This window comes from Astatotilapia calliptera, chromosome 5 (assembly GCF_964374335.1).
Source record: "Astatotilapia calliptera chromosome 5, fAstCal68.1, whole genome shotgun sequence".
Classification (NCBI taxonomy): Eukaryota; Metazoa; Chordata; class Actinopteri; order Cichliformes; family Cichlidae; genus Astatotilapia; species Astatotilapia calliptera.
In genome coordinates, this window is record NC_137426.1 from 26,422,630 (window position 1) to 26,449,377 (window position 26,748).

At 41.4% G+C, this 26,748-nt stretch overlaps 2 protein-coding genes across 12 annotated transcripts in view; one reads left to right on the top strand and one right to left on the bottom strand.

Annotated features, from left to right (window-relative positions):
* The first annotated feature begins 1,536 nt into the window (after positions 1-1,536).
* Positions 1,537-26,748, top strand: part of tacc1 (transforming, acidic coiled-coil containing protein 1) — a 32,168-nt gene continuing 6,956 nt past the window's right edge. For 2 of the 10 annotated variants that reach the window (XM_080301935.1, XM_080301937.1), the window contains exons 1-6: positions 19,837-20,352; positions 22,170-22,279; positions 22,757-22,864; positions 24,353-25,673; positions 26,075-26,110; positions 26,481-26,544. In XM_080301935.1, coding sequence (XP_080158061.1) covers positions 20,192-20,352; positions 22,170-22,279; positions 22,757-22,864; positions 24,353-25,673; positions 26,075-26,110; positions 26,481-26,544 — 1,800 coding nt within the window. In that variant the 5' untranslated portion in view covers positions 19,837-20,191. Of the gene's footprint in view, positions 1,791-5,471; positions 5,773-19,635; positions 20,353-22,169; positions 22,280-22,756; positions 22,865-24,352; positions 25,674-26,074; positions 26,111-26,480; positions 26,545-26,748 lie in introns of those variants that run through there. The other 8 variants (XM_026168481.2, XM_026168483.2, XM_080301936.1 and 5 more) reach the window with 6 other exon arrangements.
* On the bottom strand, positions 6,603-12,498 carry aggf1 (angiogenic factor with G patch and FHA domains 1). 2 transcript variants are annotated; one of them, XM_026168486.2, is made up of 16 exons: positions 12,406-12,498; positions 12,256-12,320; positions 11,899-12,098; positions 10,820-10,919; positions 10,549-10,727; positions 10,315-10,446; positions 10,018-10,215; positions 8,875-9,316; positions 8,595-8,703; positions 8,307-8,358; positions 8,089-8,190; positions 7,831-7,996; positions 7,591-7,670; positions 7,359-7,486; positions 7,172-7,271; positions 6,603-7,069 (listed from the first exon to the last, which is right to left on the bottom strand). In XM_026168486.2, exons 3-16 carry the CDS (start codon positions 12,088-12,090, stop codon positions 6,821-6,823), a joined length of 2,229 nt encoding a protein of 742 aa, XP_026024271.1. In that variant the 5' UTR covers positions 12,091-12,098; positions 12,256-12,320; positions 12,406-12,498; the 3' UTR covers positions 6,603-6,820. The 2 variants fall into 2 exon arrangements, with proteins under 2 accessions (XP_026024271.1, XP_026024272.1); XM_026168487.2 differs by lacking the exon at positions 8,875-9,316 and adding an exon at positions 9,759-9,828.

Consider the following 26,748-nt stretch of genomic DNA (forward strand, 5'->3'; position numbering starts at 1 on the left):
CCCAGGGGAAGCTACACTAAGTGTGTATGGTTCACCGCAGATATATAAACAGGGTGTATCTTTAAGACCAATTGTCTGTATGATCAATTCAGTCACCTATAACATCTAAAAGTTCTGTCTTCAACCTCAACACGCTGGTAGGCAGCTCTAAACACCACATCCAGAACACCTTGGATTTTGTTGAGAAGGTGAAAGATGTCATTATAGAGGCTGATGAAATAATGGTCTCGTACGATGTTACATCTCTCTTCACTTGTGTTTCAGTCACTGAAGCAGTGGAGGTAGTTCATAAGAGATTACAGGATGACCCCAACCTCAGCAACAGGACAACTCTCAGCACCAACCAAGTGTGTTTGATGTTGGAACTGTGTCTTCATTTCATATAATTCACATACAAGGGTCAGTACTACAGGCAGTAACATGGGTTTGCTATGGGTTGTATGCTATACATTCAAATAATTCACCTATTATTGGTCATTGATCAATAGTCACTGATCAATGTTCATCACAATTTGCATATTAATGATCCTGAAACTGACCTTACAGGCCATTGTTCAACAGTGGTGCTAGTTTCCGTCAAATGTACTTTTTATAAAGTTGGGAAAACCCGCAGTCAGCTGAGACTGAAGAAATCAATTTTGAAAACATCAAAACATTTCATATTTTTTAAGATGTTGTTTTTTGTTTATTAAGCCCTAGGCCTGCAAGTGCACAGTGCAGTGCAGCTGTGTTGTTCAAGTTTTTAATGCCTCAGCAGAGAAGTCGTTTTTGCCTTTCCAGGAAGGTTCTCCGCAGAGATTACCAGCACAGTTGAAAACTCAGCAGGCTTGTATGGATGCTGATTTCCTTTAAAAGCTCTGACTGGCAGAAACGCAAAGTAGCACATAATGAAATGACATAATAAACTCCATCATATATGAATGAGGCAAGCGTTTATTTACTGATTTCCAACTGTAAAGGGTCTGCTGTAGTTTTTGCTGAACACGCCACTTTGTTGCAGATGCCTTCTCGCGAATGAACACTAGAGGGAGACACCAGCTCACTGATTTCTTAAGCAATCACTGCGCTAAAGAAATCAATGAAATTAGGTCAATAAATAAACAAGTTTTCTTTTTTTATTCACACTTTTTTATCTTCATGTGATTTTCTGAGTGAGATAAAAACAATAACGGACTAGCAAACGAGTTTCTACTTTTTCCAAAAATAACAAAAACTTAGTTCTAAGCACCAGATTATATAAGAAACTACTTATTGTAGTCTAAATTTACAAGAAATAAGAAGCAACTGTGTTATATATTTTGGGTCTGTACTTTAATCATAAAGAGATCAGTTAAGTGTTATCATAATCTAGCTAAGAATATGAACTTTTAAAATGATCTAAAGTTATCACAGAGTGGTTTAAAAGCAGTGTTTCCGCTCGGCTGTAGTGTACTGTAAAGTGTGACTCAGCCTCATATAGCACTGCTACGGCTGTGTCTTTAAAACCCTGCTCTTGGCTCCTTGCCCAGAAAGTTTATTTCCCATTTCCCATCCAGCCACATGGACTGATCACCACCACGCAGAGCGAACAAGAATTTCCACTCTGAGAGCGGCAACTCCAGCAGCTGTTCTGAACACAGGACTTTAATCTTTGACCAGGGATTTCTACATCCACGGCTCGGTGAAGGACTTAAACCTCGCAGCAGATCTGCCACAGCTTGTCAGTCAACAGAGATTTGAGGTATTATTTAAAAACTGAGAGCTTTTGAACAGTTCTTTTTCTCCTGCCAGTCAGGTGCACCGTTATTCATGTAAGTAAGTGGTCTGTGTAGTTTACATGCTTGCTTTTGTTAACAGTGTGTTTTCTGGTACTGATCAGCTACTTTTTGGACAGTGTGTCAGATGACTCTTTGAATGTGTCGTGTCTGTTTCGTTCTGCTGCCATGTGAGCACTATTGTCTTTTTCTTTTCTTTTTTTTGCATGAATACAAAGCCTCTTTTCACAAATCTATAATTCCCCTCTCCTGTTGACCCGGCGGTTTTGTAGTTTGTGGGGCTGTAAAGTAGCTCTGCTCATTAGTGCTTCTCCTGTGAAGGCTGTAACTGACAGGTTGGTGAAAGCTTGCACACATGACATTTAGTCGCCTTAGAGGAGGAATTAGGCACAAAGATTTAAAGGCAAACAATGTTGGCAAGGACAATTAGGTTAAGATTGACTGTTTTGTTTGTTCAAACTGTCACAGCCAGCAGTAAACAGGACGCTTGCCTTCACACACTCACACATTTACGCACAGACAGTGATGCTCTGATTGACTGAGCAGACTAAGGCACAGACACACCACCGTAAGAGATGACGTGATAAGCCAAGTGAGACTCTTCTAGAGACAGACTGGTTTGTTATTGCTGGTGTCTTGCACAGGGGCTACATCATGTGCTGCTGAAGTTTCTGGAGAATTTTCTGGGAAGATGAGGTCACAGGGAGACACACCCAGAGGGGCCTTTTCCAAGCAGGAAAGGCCACGGGTGGAAGACATTCATCAGTGGCTTTGAGTGAGTCACTTGCCATGAGAAAGCTGCAGTGCTGTTGGAATTTCCTTTCAGCGTGGAGCACAGAGGTTTTAACCTGGATATTTAAACTGAGCTGGATGGCGTCACATACACAGACAGTTCTTATTCAAATACACAGTTAGAGGCTGTATGCTTTAGTTCTACACAAGTTCCTGCTCTGTTAAGATGTTTGAGTATCAAAGAGTGCAGATATAAAAAGGAGTATAACAGTAAGAGCTGGCTCCAGCTGCTGGAATGTGGCTGGAATGAGGTTTATTTCCTCTTGGCTGAAAAGATCAAGATGGATGACCTGTGGATATTTAACCCCCCACATCCCCACCTCTGCTCTCTTCATGTGATTTTTTTATGTTTACATATACCAAGTGGAATTTCTTTTTGAGTCACAGTCAGGTTTAAAAATAGTAATATATTGCGTCTTCAGCTTTGCTCTGATGTTGAGAGGCCCAGAGGCTGAGATTTTATGTAAACGGATATGGCCGAGAGGGCCCACAGAGGCGGAAGCAGAAGTGGGGGTTGTTGAGTCACTGCAGTACTGTTCCTCCGACGTGTCACTTCTGGTCTCATGCCTCTCAATAGGCTCACATACACAGACGGAGACTGAGATAACACAGTGTTAGATTGGGGCAGACGGTCATGGTGTGGCCAAAGGGAAAAAGAAAGTAAGCTGTTGCAATAAAATAGCAAATAATCATAAATTTTCATCATTGTAGAAACACACACAGACATACTATAATGACAAGAGGACTCCCTGCTGTATGTAAAGGCTTCATTTTGTGGCTGTGACCCTGCTCCCTCTGCTCACTGCTGCTTCTGTTGCATATTACATACAGTACAGTGGCTTTACTTTGGCACACAGCCGCTAGAATTACTCAGAATCCAATTTTAACTGTGTTTTCTTACTGCTCCCTGCTATGTAATACACCACACAGACTTCAACTTATTTTCTAAATAATGAAACCCTGGTGTCACGTTACTCACTGAACTGTATTTCTGACATATATTTACCATAATTCATGTTGCTGTCACCCGTGCTTGCATTATGGTCCTTAACTATTATGGAAACCCACAGAAAGGATTTACGTCCTGTGACTGATGATGGAGGGAGGAGTTTTTCTCTGATTAAACCCTGTGGTCATTCCAACAAACACTAAACTACACAGATTCTGGTTTCATACCAGTCTGTCACATGAGGTCACTCAAAGACAAATGATTATAATTTTATGTCTGCGGCATTTTTTTTCACTTGGGTGTGAGAGATTATAATTCTGCAGATTTTCTCCCTCTCTCTTTTTTGTTAACCCTGAACAGTCCACCGAGTTTTCTCAACAACTTAGAGATATCAGGCCACATGTTCATCTTAATTTTGCTAATCTATGAAAATTAAATGTTATTGAGGCATTATTGAGTAAATTTCACAGCTGAGTTTATTCAGTGATTGGATTTATAGTTTAATAATTACCTTCCATTAAAATAACTGTTTCATGTACTAAATGTAATTTGTACCATTTCATTTCATCCAATTTTGTTAATCCTAGTTAAATAGCATAGATAGTTTCCTATAATTAGAAACTTACTGGGTTATTTCAAACCCAGCTTTTATAGTCTTTTATTCTTGTTTACACTTAAAAATTATTTAACAAAATATATTTTGCTTTCTTCATTTTAAATATCCATATAGTACATCAAATAGAAAATTACTGCAGGAAATACTCATCTAAACGATCAAGATTGGAGGTACGACACACCCTTCATAGTGCCCTCTGTCAGGCATATGGGAGTCCTTTTGTTTTTTATCAGATACTAGTTGAATGAATGTCTGTTTTTTGCAAGTCTGTGTCGCCCAGTATATTCCATGTGATGCAATGTGTGATATGAAAACTGGCTGACCTTTTAATGCTCCTTGGCTCTTGACAGAATTTACAGCTCAAAGCATGATCGGGCGCAAAACAAGGCATCTTTGTGCAAGGCAGATATCAGTTTAATAATGTTCCAGTTGTTTCAAAACTACGGCTGTGGTTCCCTCATTTATGGCTTGTTTAACCAGCTAGCTAGGATCACAATATTTAAGGTATCTTCCTTGGGCCACACCACATTTTCCTTGATGAGACTTTCCACCCTCTAAATACTAACTCCATGTTTGCAGATTACTGTCGCATAACTAAGATACTTTTCCAGCTCCAGGGACTTGAGGAGACTTGTTTCCACTTGCTTGTGATGGTGCAGTCCAATAAAGAGCTATTGCGTCAGGACTAATCGTAAATCAGCCACAACTAATATACGACAGACAGTTGAGGTAAATTTAAAAATTGATCATTTCCTCGCAATGCAATCCCCAGATAAGTAACCTTGGGTGCTGGTGTTCATATTGACATATATCATTATTTATTAACACATCCAGTCAAGTAAAATATGCCTCACACAGTAACCTGCAGCACTCAAAAGGATCCACGCTGAATGTTTTGATGCCAGACTACATTACGGGTCAGTGCCATTTTAGCAGCATTAACTCACACAGTGCATAGTTTCTGATAGTCATTTGACATTGAGCATTATGGATTTTTTACTCTTCCGAATGATTTTCACTGGCACTGATTGTGTTGTAGAGATGGGAAAATGCACTTCATCAAAACACCCAAGACATTTTCACAGCACCAAAGCAGCTGTTTGTTTCCGATTGTACAAAGAGTCGTTTCACACAAACTGCATAAAAACTTGCAAAAAGAAAATAGAAATAGAAAAGCCTGCACTTCAAAGAACAGTGGCTCTGTGTTCTTCTGAATACTCTTTCAGCATCGGGAACTGGTCAAGCCAGATCTCTCAAAAGCCCTGAGCCACATCCCACTTTATCTCATGACTAACAATATCTTTTTATGCCTTAGACTTTATACACAAAACAACTGAGCAACACAAGACACAAGCAGATCCCTCCCAATTTTATTACAGTAGTTTTACAAATTGAACGTTTACTCTCGGTGAGCGCAGTTAAATTGAGGGAGGAGACTTGCGAAAGTAGCTGAGCAGAGGAGGGAGGACCTACCTGTCAAGAAAGAAATCTGACAGCAGTGCACCGATGAGGACGATGACTGCTAGCTGAGGGAAATAAATACAGTAGTGGAATGTGTCTGTTCATCTGTTGAAGAGTGGAAAGCTCAAAATGGGTGGCACTCAAAGTCAGAGGAAGAACAGCAGGAGATCCAGCTCAAGGAGTTACACCAACACCGTCACGTGAGTCCAGCCTCTCAGCTGTTTGATAATTTTACGGCACTTTGAGCTGATGCAGAATGAGGATTTCCACCTCTCCTACATGACTAACTCATGCAGTTATAACAGCATCAGCAAAGACACTTTAAACGTGCTAATGGATTTTCATGGGCTGTACTATACAAACTAAAATACAGACCTTGTGCTAGATTTCCCTTCTCTTTGCGCTCGGTGTGAGACAGACTTGCGCACACATGCAAATATTCACACACCCTAAAATGAACCCGTAGATAAGGTTGCATAGAGATGGGACTGTTAAATGTTTGCTCACTGTAGTTCCAAGTATGTGGATGTGGTTGTCCCTCTGCTTTTAGCAAACATAGAAGTGACAATAAAAGACGCAACACCACAATATGTCAAAGTAAATCAAACAGCACAGATAAGTTTAGCTTGTTCAGAATATTGTTTTTCTTTTTTAAAGGCTTGGGGGGGGTTGGGGACAGTAACACAGAGAAGTTGTGACTTGACATGGTGAGCTTTGATTTGTCTGAACAGATCCTCAGTCGTCATCATAAAAAAGGAAAGAAAAAAAGATCTCAATGCGAGAAATATTGCTTCACTGTGTCAATGTTTGCTTGAGGTTATTCGCATCCTTGTTTGTACTAGCAGGAACAGTGGCACCTCTGCCCTGTGTGTGTGTGTGTGTGTGTGTGTGTGTGTGTGTGTGTGTGTGTGTGTGTGTGTGTGTGTAGGCAACACTCCAGTTCAATCCTTCAGCAACTCTTATTGTGGTCTACATTAAATAAGAGTTACCTAACCACTGTAAGTGAGGATATAACTGCACAGCACTGAAAGACAGGTCAATAATGTTTATTTGTTTGTTTTTACGGTGGCAGTAAAATAATGAGGGCATATCCTGTACTCTTAAGAATAGAGGTAAAACTCAATTTAGTCTCAACTGGTTGCATGACTCTTCACAGCTGAGGAAATAAATGAAAACGACACATTTCCTCTTGGTGTCAATATGCGTAAGTGCCCAGTTTTTAAATCTGTGGAAATTCTCTTCTGACTCCTAACTTTGGCCTTCTGTTTCAAAGCTGTTCGGTGTGGTCTCCGTCTCTTCCGATCTGACCCAGGCTTTGGGTGAAGTGTTCTTCTGGGTTTTGGGCACGAGCGAGTCAGGCTGGCAGGTATCAGCGAACCTCTCTCGCGCCTTCTCCCAGTTCTTTTGGGACTTTGATTTAGTCAAAGACGCGTCGTCCAGAGACATGGCGGCAGCTGCTCCCAAACCCGACTGGGACTTTCGGATTTTCAGTTGAATCTGTGAAGACGGGAACGGAAAAGGAAGACAATTGAATCACATTGCTGTTTTGCACTGAAACAAAGGAGAACTTCCACCAGCAGAATCAGCGGATCGTCTTACCGGGTCTTTCATTCCGGTTCCCATTTTACCCAGTCCCTCTCCTTTCTTCCAGCCCATCTTTTCCAGCATCTTCCGTCCTTTATTCACTTCACTGATCTCCCTTTTGGAAAACAGACACAGTGAATGATCAACACTTGAATCTAGCATTTCCCATCAGGTGGAACTACAGCCATTTGCTAACACTTACTCATGAACAGAAGCCGGTGCATCATCGCGTTGGAAAGCACCCTCACTGCCCACTGTTTGCCTTCGAGATTCTGCTCGATCCTTATATTTGGGGTTCTTCAAGGCTTTCGTCTCCTCAAAGTCACCGCTCTGTTTGCAGAAAAGCAGAGAAATGAGTGCCTCCATTATTATAAAAAAGGAAAAGAAAAGACTAGAGGGTTAAAACTTATGACTGCACCAAGGTTTGCACTCACTTGCAGGCCATATTTGGCCTTCATCTGCTTCAGCTCTTTCTGTCGCAGTGATTCTTTATCCTCTTTGGTGAGAGCAGGACCTTTAGAAAACAACAGCGGCAAACTCAGGAGTGTAATCTCACACTGGGTAAGAGCACAGCTTTTACAACAAGAGCAGGCTCACTGTTGTTTCATGAATCTATGCAAATAAAAAAAAGATATTCCCCTCTCTGTGGACGTGTTTCACTTTAAGTAGCTCACCAGTGTTGTCTTCTCTCTTGTGCTTGCTGAGGTGAGCCATCACCTGACCGGGCTCACAGCCATCACAGGTATCGTTCCCTGAATGGATATGGAAGGACAACACAGTCTCTCCCATCTTCACTTCATCGCCGTGCATCAGTGCATGTGGCTCAGACTTGGTTTTGGGCTGCAGATGAAAGTATCATTGACGTGGTATCGGCTAAGTTCAGGTTTTGTTTGCTTTTTTCTTTTCAACTCAAACGTAAACAAAATGCTCACCTGTAAGATGCGGTTGCCATTGATCACCGTTCCATTCTGGCTTCCCTGGTCCACCAGCATGTAGCTCTGCTGCTCCTGGTCAAAATACACCTCTGCATGGAACTAGAACCACAAACATACTGGCATTTAGAAAGATCACATAAGCCTGTGTTAACAAAAAACAATCATTCATAACAGAGTAACTTCCATCCCTGCAGGAAAGCGGAAAGGAGAGGTACCTTGCTGACTCCCATTTCTGGTATTCGGATTGCGTGGTTCATATCTTTCTCTCTGAAAACACAAAAGACAGCATGTTGTCTTCACTTGGCTATTATATGACAGAGAGATCAATTTAACCTCTTTTTACTGACTACTCATAGTTTTAACAACGGCTCTGAAATCTTGTGAGTGATTTAATTCAAACTGCAACTAAAGTGCTAAAATTTCCCACTGTTGCAATGTGTGAACAAAATACACTTCTGCTGCCATGCAATCACCAAACAGCAACAGAAAACAACCCCACAGACCTGCCAATGGTGGCTGGAGAGTCGGCTGTGATGATGAACAGAGTGCCCACCTGCAGCACAGGAGACCTGACCACAGTCACTCTTACACAGGGAGGCCAGATGTCTTTGACTACAAGGAAAAAAAAATAAAGCACCACATACTCATATTCACAAAAATATGACAAGTCTCAGACAGCTACAAGCATTACCAAAAAGTGACAGGTCCATCAAACAAACTTGCCCCAGATAAAACAAACTGTGCACGCCATGTGAGTTAATTCAGACTACTCTTACTTCTCACCTTCTTGACTCTGTGTGTCCATTTCTGATTCAGGACTTTCCATTGAGGCTGCGCTCGAGGGCGACGAGAACGAGGGGGTAGACTCCCATTCTTCCCTCTCTGACTCTGTGATCTCACCCTCTTCTGGTTCACTGTTCCCCTCAGATCCATCACTCCGAGTGGCCTTCTTTTTCTTTTTATGTTTTTCCGACTTAGATTTCTTCCTTTTCTTCCTTGAGTCTCCCTTATCGTCATGGTGTGAGCCGTTTTTCTGCTTTTTTCTCTTTGATGGATATTTGTCGCCGTCTTCTTTGCGTTTGGACGAGTCTTTTCTCCGTGGAGCCACATCTGGACTGCGAGACCTTCGTTTTGCTTTCCGTGATTCTGTCTTCTTCTTAGTCGTTTGCCTTTCAACACAGTCGGCCTCGTCTTCTTCCAGCTTTACATCGTCACTTTTCACTTCCTGTCATTAAGACAGTGAGCAGTGAAACTACCATCTGCTGTGAAAGCTGGACTTTGTACTGTGGATCCCCAATCTTTTGGCACAGAAAGCTTATAGACGGTCTCAGTCTTCAAAGAGAATACATTAAAGACCTTTACCAGGTTAAATCAGGCCTGACAGCAAATTCTAAGTGTTGAGCTGAGCTTCAGCAACTTATTATTTGCGTCCTTTGAGGTTCATGGGTTTACTTTTTCACTTCACTAACTCTTTATTAGCCGTATCTCACACAAAAGGATTGAATGCAGGCAACACAGAGACCAGGGTCAGTGTTTGACTCACTGTGTCACCTTTAAAGATTGTTAAGGTGCTGTGTACAATAAGAAGCTAATTTTCAGTTTTTTAAAGAACAAAAAGCAAACACATACTTTTAAATCTTTTGCACATTAATATTAAAAAGGTATACCTCTGTAGGAAGGAGTTTTCCAGTAAGAGGAAATCTTCATTTTAGCCAAAGAGTTAGTCACCTCTTGCACCTAGGTCAGAGGAATAGTCTTTAAGTCAACTAGCTTCATATAAAAAGAAAAAAAATATCTATTTGAAGACTGAGACCAGCAAAACAAATTGGATTTTAAAGAGGGAACTGAAAGGTCAAAGCCAGCTGTCAGCAACAAAATGTAACATTTTTAAGGAATGCATAAATAAAATCTTGCACTATTACATACCCTATCATCCTGTGATGTTTTCTTGACTCCTTTCTTGAATTTTCTGCCTTTCTTATCAGCGTCCGTTTTTTCTTGATACGGCTCTGCACTACTCTGCACAGCAGGAACCTCAATCCTGGAATGAAACTGGTATCGTCCACTCTCTGCATCGTAGTAGTAGTAAATGCCAGAGTTGGCATCGTAGTACAACTGACTGGCCTGATGGAGAGGGGTGAAAAATGTCAGAAATGTGTGCCAAACTAAACTTCCTCTAAAATAATTTCTACTATAAACTGCCAAACTTTACAGCTCACACACCGAGTCGTAGTAGAAGCCCGTGCTGTGGTCATAATACATCCCAGAAGTCTCATCAAACACAAACCCAGTCTGTGTCATAGCTTCCTCAGCAGTGGCCCTCAACATATCTGCTATAGATCCTCCATCGCTCCCCTGAAACACAAATAGTTTTATAATGGTGACTATAAATGGAATATGACTCTTTTTATAAGTATAGGAATGCTAACATAAAAATAAAAAGACACACATGGATACCTCTGTTGTGACCGCTAAACTGGTCTGGTCTGGCTGAACTGACACATCTGCAGCTGTTGCTTCATTTGTTGTTGAGCTCTCTGCTGCCTCATAATCAGCTGGCGCCGTGTTCAGGCTTTCCTGAGTGTCTGCTCCCTCCGAGTTCAGACCGTAGTCTCCATAGTAGTAATTATAATAATCTGAAAAGGAATATTAAAACAGCTTTAGGCTGTTTTTAAACTTAATGACACAATGAGTAAATTTCATTCATGCGCATGTGAAAGTAACACACCAGTTTCTGTCCATACATGTTCTTCTGTTTGAGTTTCACAGTCGACTTTGTCTTTATCTTTTTTCTTCCGTTCATGAATCTCTGCACTCAGCTGGTCGACCTGAACCAACACACATTGAGATAAAATTCAGTGCGCAAACATTCAAAAATTCAAATTGATTTCCTTTCTTGGTTTAAACCATAATGCAGAAAAATAGAGCACAACTTAGGTTAAAAAAATAAATAAACCTTGGCCCTTTTGCCACTTTAAACATTAAACTGGCTCAAAATACACCTCAGAACAAACAAAACTACTATATGACATCATTTAGATCTAGACTGTCTAGATTATCTGCATTAATGCCGGTGTAGATTTTTGCATCATATTAAAGATGTCATATCTCATTATCATTGCTACAGTAATTCAACTCGTTTACTCGGTACGCAACAATAAGACAAGCCTGGTTATATCCGAGTGCTAGCCTCCAATTACCATTTAGTACCTCCAACAAAGTAAAGTGACAAATTTGTTTGACCACCACAAAAACACACCGCAAAGTACAATCAGGCTGAGAAAGAGGAGATACTGGCAACATGATAGTAAACATTTGACTCCATAGAGCATCATTCAGAGCACTCACTAGTTACACTCCATGTAACAGCAAGATCAAACACAAATGGAAAAAAACGATGAAGTTATTTGGTGGAAAATCAAGACTTTAAGCAGATGGTTTAAATACACAAAGCAGGTAGAGATTATTTTTCAATGTTTGTTCTGTGATAATATTGTGCAGCTCCTAAAGAGTTAGACAGTGAAGTGATTCTAATTACCTTTAAAGATTTCCAGATGAAAACACCACTTAGGCTAATGTTGTGCTGTTGTTTGATTAATGCTGTGCCACTGCTATCTCACTGTAACAGTGCTGCTGCTTTAAATTAGGAAGTCGGTAATCAATGACAGTAGCTCATTGGAAAATAAAATCAATCTCCATATTGTGAGAATTTCTTTATTGCAAAATCTTTTGTTGCATCGTGATATAATTTGGAGGATATGTCTCCCATCTCTATGATATGTTTGGCTTCTTTTCATTTGAACTGACCTGCTTCCTCAGGTCTTCGTTATAGCCCTCCGTGCTCCGCTGCAGTCTTTCGGAGTGGCTCAGCTGCTTCTGTAACTTGGCCAACTCGGCTCGGCACTCTTTGAGCTCCTGTTTCAAAGATTCGACTTTCAGCCGGAGTTTGGCCACTTCAGGCTCCGTGTCTTTTTCTTCGTGACTGTCGTCGTTCTCCATTTGTTAACCTAAAACAAAACGATAGCGCTTAGCGGGAAGCAACGGGTATATGAAAAACCTGTAGACCTGTCCGCATATGTAACACACGGGGTGTTTATCAAGTCATGTAACTGCACGCGTGTATAAGCTAACTGAGCACAGATATTAATACCTGTTTCTTCTTACCGTTTCTTTCGTTTTCTTGGTCCTTTTAGTTGTAAACTTCCTCTCAGCACGGAGCATGAGCCGACCTGAAAGTTGAAAATAAAGATCTTATAACTATCCTGCATGTGCGATACAGCCGAGTACATGTTTTGATGATAATTAGACAGTTACAGTTGGAACCGTGGAAATGTTTATAGTCCGGCCTGTTGGTGACCGCCATTTACTACTAAAGATTGCGTCACGACGGAAGTACGTCTTCTTTAGGTGTGGCGGACTTCTTTCCCTGTTATGAGGATCTTTACCGCCACCTAACGGTGGACCGCGTTCATAGTTACACAAACCACTAAAATGAACAATTAATCTAACTGTTCGTCTTTTCTTGTCTTTCCTGTCTTTTTGTGCGTTCACATTTCATTTTTGATTTGTTTTGACTTACTTTGTAGGTGTCAGCTTCTCATTTAAATTACTGTTTTAGTTCAATTTTACATAAGAGGGAACAGAAACCCAGCAAAAGGCTGGCCCTGTTACCAGGAGGCTAAGAAAATTATTGCTAATGTTAATTTGCAAGCATTAACTATCATAAAAAGCATAGATATAGTTATTTTGTTTTGTTATGCTACGCTATCACATTTATCTGGATTTTCTTGAATGAATATACTGGCATTCAAAAGGCTTTAATAGGTTGCAATGCTGTGAAAAAGCATTGCCCCTTTTCTGATTTTCATTGTATTTTTTATTTTTGTATACTTGTCACACATGTTTCAGATCATCAGACATTATAACCTAATTACATAAAATGCAGTTTTTAATTGTTGATTTCGGCGGGGGGGGGCTCCAAATCTACTTGGCCTTGTGTGGAATAGTAATTGCCCATCTTGTTAAATCCTGAATTAACCATGATTAACTACTTTTTTTTTTAAACACTAAGTTCAGTTTCGCTAATGACACCTAAACCTAATTACTGCCAGACCTGTTGAATTAACCACAGGAAGAGCCGTTATGGACAAATGGAGAAAACAAGAAGCAATTTTCTCTATTTGTGGAACAGAAATGTTCGGCTTAACAAAATTATTCCAAGAGCACATGAACATGAGATCACAAAAGAACCCAGAACAACATCTGAAAAACTGCAGTCCTCTTTTGCTTCAATTAAGGTCAGAGTTCAACAATATTCAACAATAAGAAAGTGTGAATATATCATCCACCGGAGAGCTCCAAGGAGAAAACCACTGCTGACCAAAACAGCGCAAAGTCTCACCTCACATTTGCCAAAAAACATCTTGATCCCCAAGACTTTGGGGAAAATATTCTGTTGACTGATGAGACAAAAGCTGAAGTTTTTCAAAGATCTAAGTCACATCTGCACTAAACTAACACAGTATTTTAGTAGTAGTGGTAGTGTGATGGTCTGGGGCTGTTTTGCTGCTTCAGGACCTGGACGACTCACCTTAATTGATGGAACCATGAATTCTGCTGTTTACTAGAAAATCCTGAAGGAGAATTTCTGAATCTCAAGCTTACTTGAGTTATGCAGCAGGGAAATGACCCAAAACACACCAGCAAATCTGCCTCTGAATGCCTCAAAAGAAGAAGAAAAAAAAGTGGGGTCATTGTCCTTTGAAAAAAATAAAATCCTGGTCCAACTAAACACAAACCAGATGGGATGGCATGTCGCTGCAGGATGCTGTGGTAGCCGTGCTGCTTCAGTGTGCCTTCAATTTTGAATAAATCTCTAACAATGCCACCAGCAAAGCACCCCCACACCATCACACCTCCTCCTCCATGCATGCATCCGTTCATCTTTTCTGCGTCACTCAAAGACAGGGCGGGTGGAACCAGAGATCTCAAATTTGGACTCATCAGACCAAAGCACATTTTCCACTAATCTGATGTCCATTCCTTGTGTTTCTTGGCCCAAATAAATTTCTTCTGCTTGTTGCTTTTTCTTAGTAGTGGCTTCTTGACCATAAAGGCCTGATTCGAGCACTCTCCTCTGAACAGCTGATGTATAGGTGTGTCTGCTACTGGAACTCTGTGTGGCATTTATCTGGGCTCTAATCTGAGGTGCTGTTAACTTGCGATTTCTGAGGCTGGTGACTCGGATGAATCTATCCTCAGAAGCAGAGGTGATTCTTGGGCTTCCTTTCCTGGGGCGGGCCTCATGTGAGCCAGGTTCATCGTAGCGCTTGATGGTTTTTCCAAATATTTTTTCAAGACAGAGAACCAGTTTAACAATCACTTCCATGAAGTTAAGCACGTCATGGAAAAAGTCACATCGAAAGGAGCCAGTTGAGGTGGCTTGGACATCTGACAAGGATGCCTCCTGGGTGAGGTGTTCTGGGTATGTCCCACTGGGAGGAGGCCCCGGGGCAGACCAAGGACACACTGCAGAGATTATATCTCTCGGCTGGCCTGGGAACGCCTTGGTGCTCCCCCAGACAAGCTGGAGGAGGTGGCTGGGGAGAGGGAGGTCTGGGCTTCTCTGCTTAGGCTGCTGCCCCCGTGAACTGGCCCCCTGGATAAGCAGAAGAAGATGGATGGATGGGAAAAGTCAGTTTTCTGAGTAATACACAAAAAAATACCTTCTTAGCAATACTGAGCCTGTTGACTATGAACCGAGACTTTACTCTATGCGTGCTTGTCATATAGCAATTACGGTAAAAAAAAGATAATGCATGGTTTTTATTAAGTTTTTCACCTGATGAAATTTTGTGAAGTTTTTCTGGTTGTTATTATGCTTTTTGACCACTAGATGCCTGTGCAGTCCACTGATTCTGCAGCTTGCCAGCTCAGAGGAGCAGATTACTGAGGCGTGGTGTGACATTTGCAGTAGTTTTACTTGCACTCATCTCTGGAAGAATGTGATCACATCTTGTAGTTTTTTCTTCAGCTAGCTGTTGAAAGTGCCATGTCACATTACTGCAAGTGTGTCACTTAGAGCTTCACACATTTGCTGGCCTGACGTGTTAGTTTTCCTCACAAGGCAGAAGTAAGAAACCATTGTGCTACCATGGGTTATTTATTTGCAGGTTCTTCCTCTCCCATTTCTGTTCCTCAAACACACACACACACACATAGCTACTGCAGTCCTGTGGCAGCGTGCTCATTATTTTCCTTCCTCTTTGTTTTCCTTCTCCTCGGCTCTTCATCCTCTGCCCTTTATGTCCCATTCTTTTTACATTAATTAATTTCCGGGAACATTCAGTTAGTTTTCTGGGATTTGCTGAGACCAAGCCATCTCTTTGTGTGTCTGCACTTATTTTAGGCTCCACAGGAATGGCTGTTATATAATCACATGGTTCCTCTATTGTCTCCCACTCTATTTATGGTGATAGAACATTTAAAGTGATGACTGTTTGCACATTTGATCTCCGCATTGTTTCCAATATCGGTTACAGCCATATTGACAAAGAGACTAAACATAAGTGTGCAGTTAGTGTATTTGTAGTAGGAAAGTCAGAATTTCAGCTGATGTGTCAGCTTAGAATAAACATCACAGTAGCGGGAGAGGCCAGATTGTTATTCTGTCTGTTACTAGTGACTTTCTGTTTTCTAGAAAATGCCTGTTGGCTACCTCGTGCTGGGCTTGAAATCTGAGCTCTTTTGAGTTGTGTTTGGATTCTGGTGGTGCTTCAGACTCCTTGGCTGAAGCTTTCTGGTCTGTGGCTGTGGCAGCCGTTAAGTATGGGGTGGTCTTTTATCTGGAGACACACACACACATTCACACACACAGCTGCCTCATGCTGATGTTTATTGATGCCGTTTTTAGATAAGTAAAGCACTGGTCCACAAACCTCGATGGTTTGTAAATGGCAAACAAAAGATATTAGTACTCAGTTCAATGTTATTTTCTGGCTTTTTAAAAATAAAAAAAAAGATCTCAACGTATAGTTCTCATTTTATATGTATATTTTTTAGTAGGGGAGGTCATAGGCACCTTTACTTATATAACATGCTTATCCCTGTCTCGCATGCATCTTCAGAGACCCCTCACCACCGATAGAAGGAGCTATTTATAAGGTTTATAAGGTCTAAATATGCAGACTTCCTCTTCTGCACTGAAACACACCTTTGTTTCTATCACGCAAACGTGACGTAAATATCGATCAGTGATCAGGATTACCACTCGTGTAACTTGTGGGCAGATGCTAATCTATTCTCCTAGTAAAACCCAACCCAAGGTAGGACTTTGCTGCTACTCTGTGACTTTAAAAAAAAAAAAAGTAAAAATGTTGTCTTTCACAAACAAACATTTCACAGGCAAAAAAAATAAAATAAACAGATACCAACTCAAAGATAAAAGCACAAGTAGTTCTTCATGCTTGTGAGATGATGTCTTTAGTATGCAGGAACAGTTTTTGTCCTCACTCCAGGCACAATCTTTACCAGAATCAGACTGTAAATAAGCGGGTAGAAAACTCCACCCTTTCTGGTCAAATGTGGAAACTTTGAGCCTGACTGAAGCACGTCTGTGTATTTGCTCCTCGATGGGAACTTGGGAGGAGTTTAGCAGCTCAGCAGACGGACCAAGCCTTGAAGTTTCTGGCACCTTAATACAACAAGACTACAGAAATAGGATGTATTATTGTGCTGTCTGTCTGGGTGAACACAAGAAGCTTTTGCTGTTGCAGCAGGTGGTTGAAGGAGTGCAGAAAATCTACAGTAAAAACTGCTGTATGGCTCTTATTAGCCAGTTATACATGGATTTGCCACTGCCCCCTGTTCTATATGTGTATTGTGAGTGTTTTTCTTCTTTACTGACATCATTTTTTTGAGATTGTCTCTTCGTGTGATATATTAATTTACAGACATTGTCAGTAGCTTCACATCTCCAAATTAAGCAACTATGGAGCTCTGTAAGCTTTGTTTTTATAAATTCACACAACTGAGGGGATATTTCTAGACTTCTCTTGTATCTAGAACCACCTAGATCAACTTAAACTATTCTCCAGATGATCTGTTGCTGTGTTTGTCTTGTGTAAAAGTAAATAAAGGACTGATATAGTTGGCAGGATGATAGATTTTCTCAACTTTTAAGAAGTTCCCCTTTTATTGCATGTAATTAAAAAAAAGCACATTTGAAATCATTGTCCTAGAAGCAAGCCACTTTTGGGTTCTCTGTAACACACACACACACACACACACACACACACACACACACACACACACACACACACACACACACGTGCACACACAGACACGTGTAAATATATTTCTTTTTCTGTTGGTTTTCATGGAAATGTAGTGAATGACTTTTTTGCTGTATTTAGAGGGCCATTTTATTGCTCTGTTGAGAGATTTAAGACCCAATTTTCTCCTTCTAAGTTGCTACAGTGGGGTGTTTTGTTCTTTTTACCACCCGTTCCTGACTGCGTTGAAGACTTTGGTTTCCTGCCAGTTCAGTGGTCTGAACTGCTACCTCAGACAAATTGAATCCAGCCAGGTATATCTCCTGGGGCTTTCCAACAGAAATGCAGAACTGGTTCCCAGAGGTGTGGACTCGAGTCACATGACTTGGACTCGAGTCAGACTCGAGTCATTAATTTTATGACTTTAGACTTGACTTGAAAAAATGTTCTAAGACTTGTGACTTGACTTGGACTTTTACACCAATGACTTGGGACTTGAATTGGACTTGAACCGGTTTACTTGAAAAGACTTGATATTTTACCCCAAATATAAAATTTAACATGCATATTATATGGAGATTGAAAATGTGACGTCATTCACGGGTAGAACCGCAAAGGATTCTGGGAACTCGTGGCAAGCGGTACTAGCGCACGCAGGCTTTCAATTAAAATCAGTCACACAGCGATAAAAAGAAACACAAAAATGTCAAGAAGCCGTTGTATTATTAACTGCAATAGCCGGTCGCATGACAGCCACGGGAAGCCGACGGGTAAAGAGATCGGTTGTTATCGGATTACGTCGTTGAAGAGAAATTGTTCGAGCCATGTTTCCGAAGTAACAAAGAGGCGACTGGATTGCAGCCATTCAAAGATCAAATATAACGTCCCAGAACACTCCAGCTCACAGGTTAGTCTGCTCCAAGCATTTACACAAAGGTCAGTCTGCTGTTGTAGTTAATACGTCATTTTCATAACATAATTGGTGATATAGGTTACAAGCAAGTCTGGCGCTGAACAGAAATTGTCGCGCTATGCTCCTTTATTTATTGTGCATAAATAGTAAATTATCCTGACACAATATTGCGTTTCGCTTCTGTTATTATGGTACATTGACAAAAACACATACTTTTATTCACAGGATAAAACAGGTTTTTTGTATCACTAATTGTCCAGTACGATTACAGCATACAGTATTATTGTCACTGCTACATTTCTGTGATGCTACCAGAAATTATTTCCACTACTAATTAATTACCGTTGAGCTCAAAGGTCCTATTAATAAACGGTTAACGAATGTGTATTTATGACGACGATTTGTGAGACTGGTAAACTTATGATACATACGATGGTCTTTCGTTCTACACGGTGCATTTCAAGGTCCTGCACCCATCCGTCGGTAAACTGTACCTGGGCTTGTTGCAGTGACCTGAAGTTACTAAACTTCATGAGTGTATGCACTCACTCCAAGAACCGTATGATTATAAATATGCATATAAATATGCTAAGATGAGATAGCTGACTTCATCTAACTAGCAAATGTTTTCCAGGCTACGTTGGTGATACAGTTTTTTTTAATGTGTATGATATTTTTGTCATGCGATTTTAAAGCCGGTCCTACAACCGCATCCAAGAATAACATGCAGCTTATCTCAGAACTGTCGGTGAAAATTATTCTTGGAGCTAGGTTTAATTGAGCTGCATTTTATAGAGGTGCAATTTCACAATTTGTGTATATTTTCTAAGTTCACTATTTTGTATGTGTTGAGAAAAACACAGATTTTAAAATTACATGGTCTAATATTTACATTTAGCATATAACTGCAACATTATTTTTTCGTTTGTTTTTTTTAAAGACTCGAAAGGACTTGAAATTCAAAGTTTCAGACTTGTGACTTGACTCGGACTTTTACACCAGTGACTTGAGACTCGACTCTGACTTGCCTGACATTACTTGAGACTTGACTTGAGACTTGAGGATAAAGACTTGAGACTTACTTGAGACTTGCAAAACAATGACTTGGTCCCACCTCTGCTGGTTCCCCTGGTCATGCATGTCTGGCTGCCACTGGATGGGAGAAACAGTTAACTGTTAAACAGTCTACAAAGGAGTGGGGGTGGGGGGGCTTTAAGATCCAGCCCCACATTCCTAACCTCTCTCTGGACTATAAAATGTGGAGCCCCAAACAGCTCTGCTCCTCCTCTACCTCCACTCCCTAGGCCTTCTCCTCCTCCTCCTCCTCCCTCAGTGTGTGTTTTGTGACTCCCTCCTTCTGCTTCAGAGTGGAAGAGCGGCCTGACAGGGACATACCATTCTTCAACCGTGGGGGAAGTCATGTAGAAGCCTAAAGAGAAGCTGCATTCATTCTTTGAGCTGACAGCTCACTGCCTTCCCCCACTGCATTTTCTGTCAGTGAGCTGTTCCGAGGTGGAGGGGAGAGTTTGTAGGGGGTTGAGAGGAGAAGAGAGTGAGCACAGCATTTGATAAACCAGCTGATCAGAGCTGAGGTATTCAGCCACAGAGACAGAGAGAGAGAGAGCGACAGAGACGAGAGCGTGACTGGAAATAAGAATAAGAAGGGCAGAGAACGCAGCTCAAGTCTTTGCAATTTTGAGATTAGTGCTATACAAGTTGGGTAGTGTAAAAATGTGTAGTTCCCTTCATGGGAAACTGAGAAGTGTGAGAAGTGGGAACCTCTATAGAAAGATGTGAGAGCTGTTGGTTGGGTGGAAACCTGAGGAAGAATCAGAAAAGGATCAGTCAAGTGCTGGAAACCAATCCACAGCTATCGGTGAGAGAGGGTCAGAGGACCCTGCTGGAATAAAGAGTGATGTCTTGGCTCTCACCCGTGTCATGGGCTAAATGGACATGGACGGCAGTGCGCGGGGGAGAGGGAGAGGAGGATGAAGACGGGCAGGAGGCCAGCGAGGAGAGGGAGCAACGTGGAGAGAGAGTAGACGAAGACGAGGAGGAGAGATCTCAAGGCTGCAGGCAAGTGTTGCGCTGGAGCCCCCGTGACTACTGATAGGGTGGCTCACACAGTTTTATTTACCTGCTCGTCGGCCTGTCAGGTTGAAGAATCTCTGCTGTTTTAAGGGTTTGATGAAATAGGCCGAGGAAAGGGAGGAGGAGAAAAAATATTGGTGTCATTTTTTATGTTTCGCGTGCTGCGTTGTCCTGCAGGGCGGACACATTTGTGGTGTGGCTGTGCTTTCGATTGTCACCACGTTTGAGTGTTTTTCTTAGACTCACTGGCACGTTGTCAGATCTGTACAAGAACGCACACACTCACACTGCACAGGCAGGTAGCTCAACGAGGTAATCATTGCTCAGATCACACAAACACGACAGGCTCCCAAGTTATCAGGTCCTCGTGTACCTGCTTTGACACTATGGATACTTACTATTGCTCCAAGTAAGCTCACAACTGTTTCCACTCTTGCACACTCAACTAGACACAATATCCTGTCATCGGGTATCAAGTAATCAAATGACAAAATCCATGTTTACTATCCTGTGAAATTAGATTCAACCAGAGCAACAGCAATTCTTACTGCTAGATCTAATCGAATGATGCAATGTTATAAAATCACACATCATTTTATTCTGTTTTAATGTTCATATTCTGATTTAATACATCATTTACAGCTTGGATGTTACAGTTTCATACTTCATACCCCATGATTCTAGCAATGTAACAGGAAATAGTGGGCTGGCTTACTTGCACTTCCTCTTCCTCTATGTATCTTTCACTTTATCTGTATTTCACTCCTTCACCAGTTCAGACAATACTGAGTCTTTCCAAGGCATAATGCAACAGCAGAGGATAATAGCTGGGACAGTGGCACATTTAAGTTGCAATAAAATGTGATTTTTATATTTGATTTTTGTTACTCAGAATCCTCTAGATGTCAAACTTAATTTACATCATGCGTCACTTGTGAAATGGCTCTTCCTTTCAGTGTAGGTTTAAATATGCATTGTCACTTGCAGATATCTTTATATAAGAAAAACATGTACATTTTCAATATTTCATCTCAGCTCATTAAGAAATGCTGCTGTAGTAAATGAAAAGACGTCTGTCAGCACAATTCTTTGACCTTAAATTATAAGCAATGAATGCTTAAAATTTTAGAAAGAAATTCTGGTTGCTTGTTGCCCTGACTGTCCTGTAATTGTGAAAAGGAACAAAGAAAATGAAAAAAAAAAACATGAATTTTTCTCTTATTTAATTGTTTATCAATTACTTAATTACTTTGCTGTGTCATGATTTTCCATGGAGGAGTTTTTTATAAGTAAAATTAATTTTAACAATTTGTTTGCCCTCCTTTACATCTCCCAAAGACCGACAATGCGCAGTTTTTGTTGGGCCAGTTCTGGTCCCAGGCCTAGTGTTTAACACCCCTGCTCTAAATCAATATAGAAATCATTTCCGGTTATTCTGTAGTACTATTAACCCCCAGGTGGTGATGCTACCACCAGGGGGTTGCAAGATGTTGTATTTTCACCTCTTCATGCTTCTAAAAAGTATTTATTTATGTAGCACAAGAGGCGAATTCCACCCTTGGTCTTACCTGGGACTATCTGTACATTATGATACCATGAATCAATATAGTGCATCTGTTTTTTTTGTTTTGTTTTGTTTGGTTTTCATTTTTATTTGTCTTTCATTTTTATTTTTGGCAGCAGGAGTTTTTCTGTCTCGTGCTCTCTGTTTTTGTAATATGATCACTTCTGTGCTCCTTTCTAATGTTTTGAATGTTTTAATCTTTCTCTCTCTCATATGTATCTCTCGCTGACTACCACAGCTCTGACTCAGAGGGTCATTTTGGCACTCCTGAGGCAGCGACTCCTGTCCGCGCCCCGCCGACCATCCCAGGAGAGCTGGAGAACAACAACTCTGATGCAGACAAAACGGGTGAGGCCAACAGCAGACAGACAGAAATGCGATGATGAGAAGCTGTCCACTGTAACATCTTAACAGCAGTAGCTCTACAATATTCAACATATGAGAAGAAATGCGTGTTCGAGTGCACAACACAAAGCAGTAGCTTCAAGGTTGCCATGGAAACAAGGGTAGATGCTTCACTAAATGCTCAGGTGTCACATTTGTGTTTATCTTCATAGTCAACAAGAGGGACATGTGTTTAGAGTGTGTCAACAAAATAATGTTTTTTTAATGCTAAAATGAACGTTTGTGTGATTGAGTAATGACTTACGATGTGGGGTACAGACAAGCAGTCAAATGCAGAATGCACTTCATTAAACATAATTAAGGTTAATACCTGAAGGTGGCCAAATATGCTCTGCATGCTTGGTATGTAAGTTGGTTTGCAGATGAGGAACGATTTTGGGTGTGATGAAGCCTTGACTTTGTCCTTTGAATCACCAAAAGGAGGAGCCTGTAGCAGAGTGTGGGAAAGGCCTTTGCTCTGGAATTCAACAGGTTCAACAAAAGCTTCATCTAAAGCCCCGCCCTGCTTTGTAGTAGTCACTGACAGAGGTCAGTATGAGCACAAAGCAAGCCATGGGCCCAAAGCATGATAGCTTTGGGCCCATGTTGATTTTTAGTAGTTGATTTTTAGTAGTCCTCATATTTGTGTGGCTGTTGTGGTTTTAGTAGGATTAAGTCCATCCTGTAAAACAGCTCCAACAACATTTTATAAAAGAGTAAGTTGCAAAGGTCAGAAAGTGTGGAGAGAGGAGGGAGTTTCCATTCAAACTGCAAACATCTCTCCCTACAGCTGTTTCTAAGTTTGATCTCGGGCAGGGAGGAGCTGAAGCATCTCTGGAAACATCGTTGAAAGTAAACATGCTAATGCCAGTGTTTGCCTGTGTCCATCCAAAGTCTCCATTACTACATCAGCATCTGCGTGATGACAGTTTATAACTATTTTATGGGTGTGCAACTCACTTTAGATGACGGACCATATAAGCCCAATTTGATCTCAGCGGGGTTAAACGAATCACTACTATATTATAACCTATTAAACTGTTTTCTGTTGACAATGTAACTGAGATGCAATCTCAGGGAAATTTTCTCCACACTGACTCAGTGGGCTTTATTTACAAGTGTACAGATCACAGTCGATCTACAAGAACCGAAAACCATCACGTGTAGAGAATTTTGGATCTGCATAACAACAGTTTTTAATACTACTGTAGCTTAATATATTACTTTAATCTTTAGGATTCAAACAGCGTCTATAGATCAATAAAAGTAGGATTAATTAGGGTTATGTATTAAGTATTAATGAGGACCTTTTGGTAGTGTGGTTTTGCCCTTCTCTCTTATCTGCAGAGTTAAAGGTGTGGTCACAGTTAGAGATGTGACTGACATCTGCCTGGGGTCACTACAAGTACAGATCACTGCCTATACTATTTAAGGCACATATGACATTTTATCAGATAGATAATTTTCATGTTATTGGTGAAACAGGCAGTGCAGCTTAGTGAGATCTACCTGACATGACAAGCGCCACCAACAGAGTTTATATTTGTACTAAAGGAGTCAAAAGTGACACTTTGGCGACATCCGACTGGAACTGGGTAGAAGTATCGGCAGGCTTTGCTTGTTTCCTGGCAACATAATGTTACATGAACACGGCGAGTATGACAGGCGTGCTGAAATATGCTGTGGTCTCAAAATCTTCCCTTGAGCTAATGATTGCGCCACAGCAGCCACCATCACTACTGTCTAAAACACACACAACATGATAAACCACTCCACCTTTTTAATTTTATTTTCATATGCATGAGTTTGTACAAATGTCATGGCCCTCATAGTAACATATTACCATGGCAACAGCAGCAATTGGCACAGTTGGCTGGTGACTAACCTGCTTTCAGAGAGCCAATCAGATATCACTGACATCTGAGCTGGCGTGTTATTAAAGAGAACAGCACTGGCAGCAGGAGTGTGTATTCATTTTTAAGACTTGTTTTGGTTTTATGATTAATTCTGGTGTTTTGGGTCTCATTTCTTCCACAGAGTTGGAGCAGGAGGAGAACCTGATAGTGACTGCTCCTGTCAGGGATCAGGACACTCTGCTCAGCCACAACATGGGTCAGGATGAGCCTGCAGTCCCCATGGGTGGCCCGCTCGAAATAAACATTCAGACCCTAGAAGAAGAACAAACAGTGAAATTTCCAGCAGATTTGGGCTCTTTGCCTGCTGCTGATTTATCCACACAGAAGGAAGTGGCTCCATCCTCTGAGTCATCCCAAGTCCCAGCTACTCTTCTAGCAGCTGATCCAGTCCCAGATCTGGCTTCAGCTCTGGGTCCTGCTCTTTCCTCAGAACCAGATTCAATCCTGAGCAGTGAACCTGAAATCCTCTCAGCTCCAGAGCCCCTTGAGGAGAAACCTCCTGCTCAACCAGAGGCACAATACAATGGCCTGTCCAACGAGGCAGAGCCTACTCAAAAGAGTAAAACGAGGAAATCCAAACCTCCGTCTCTGAAAATGAAGTCCTCGCTGAATAACGCTGCTAACACAAACGAGGAAGAAGAGCTTCCTGTCCCTAAGGTCACATATAACTTTGACCTTTTGGATGAGAGCTTTAACCCATTCACCAGCGGCGGATCAAAAATCCAAAACTCTCCCCCACCGTGTGAACCGGGCTCTTTCCCCAGACTCGAGCCACTCGGAGAGGCCAGCTCAGCAGCACAAGCACACTCGGAAACAACAAATCCATCATCTGAGGTTAAGCCCATGATGATGGAGTTTGGCCTGGATGAAGGACCAGCCAGCAGACCTCCTCCAAAGAACCTAGGAGGGAAAAAGACAATCAGTAAACTTGCTACAAAGAAGCAGAAGCCCAAAGGATCCGAGGCTTCCTGCAAACCTGAACCAGAACCCACAGTGTTAGAAACACTTTCACAGCCAGCACCAGAACCAGTCCCCCAGTCTATACCAGAGCCAGTTTCAGAGCCTGATCTGGAAGTTTCTCTTCCAGTTTCAGACTCTTCTACACCTTTGAACTTGGACGATGTTCCTATTCTTAAGACAGGATCATATAACTTTGATCCCAGTCAGTCAGATGACCCAAACTTCAATCCATTTGGTAGCAATAGCAAGGTGAATAACTCTCCAGTGCTTCCTAGAAGCTCCTACAGCTTTGACCCGGACAATATTGATGTTTCTGTGGACCCTTTTAAACCTTCAAAATCTCTGAGCAACGAGGACACGTCCAGTACCTTGTCTCTGCCGGAGAAAAAAGTAAAAGAAGGAGAGAAACAAAAGGCAAGGCAACCTCAGGTGGAGAAGAAAGTGAGGCAGATTCCCAAGAAAAACAAAGAGAGAACAATCAAGTAAGTCTCAAAAACATGAAAACCTTCTTTCTTGCCCCATGAGCTCGAAGCTCTGAGGTCATAACATTATCACCGATACACTGGATATTCACACAGTTCTCAAACGTGTTATATTCAGACTCTCAAAGTGCTGTTACAGCTGTAGCCATTGGACCAGTTTCAGCTTTTCCATGTCTGTTGGCATCTTGTGTTTATTGCCAAACTTTATCTGCTGATTATTAAAAATGCTGAGCCAAGCACCTCCAGTCGCTCACTTGCTCTCCTTTGTCTCTTGTTCTTTGTTCCCTTATCAAAATCCCTCCTTCACTTGCTTAATCCCTTTCATCCTTCATCTTTCCTCCCCCTCGTCTGTCGTGCAACCCGCAAACTTTTCTGCTTTTGTCCTATTCTATTGGCCTCAGGACATCTGAACAAGTCAAGTTTCTCTGTTTTCTGTTGTAAGTACTGATGCACGTTTCTCTCACGCATGCTTGCTTCGCATTTTACTCTCATCGTGGTATGCGCTGCAACAGGACCGGCTTACAAAGAAGCATGTGAGGGCAATATATGTCTTCCTCACTTTCATTTCACATGTTAGAGATGTATGTTACATCTTGTGAGCTCTCCAGATGTTTAGCAGCACCACTATGATTCTACATGTGTGTATGTGCATCACTGGTCTTTCTTTGATATCTGGCTAAACACCAAAGCAGAGAAATGCTCACAGCTCAATGGTTGTGGAAACAGTGTGTGTTAATTAAAGTGTCACAGCACGTTTAGTCTATAGATTGTAACTTCTTGCATTATTTTTTTGTGCTTGTTTTGTAGGAATTCCTGTAAAGTAGAGAAATACGATGAAAGCCAGTCCTTGGTCCTTGACGTGTGTAATCAGGTAATATAAGTGTTTGTGAGGATGTGTGTATGTGTGTGCGACTGCTTCACCTTACTGCAGTGACACCGCAATGTTCATTATTCAGCAGCTCTGTCCACCATCACCTCTGAACACACACACACACACACACACACACACACACACACACACACACACACACACACACACACACAGTGAGAGCGAGAGACAGAGAGGGAGTCACAG

Coding starts and splice junctions, on each gene's coding strand:
- aggf1 (XM_026168486.2), bottom strand. CDS start 12,090: ATGGAGAACGACGACAGTCACGAAGAAAAAGACACGGAGCCTGAAGTG. Junction 9,317..10,017: donor AAACATCACAGGATGATAGG/GTATGTAATAGT, acceptor TCTTAATGACAG/GAAGTGAAAAGTGACGATGT. Junction 7,997..8,088: donor ATGGCAACCGCATCTTACAG/GTGAGCATTTTG, acceptor TTTCATCTGCAG/CCCAAAACCAAGTCTGAGCC.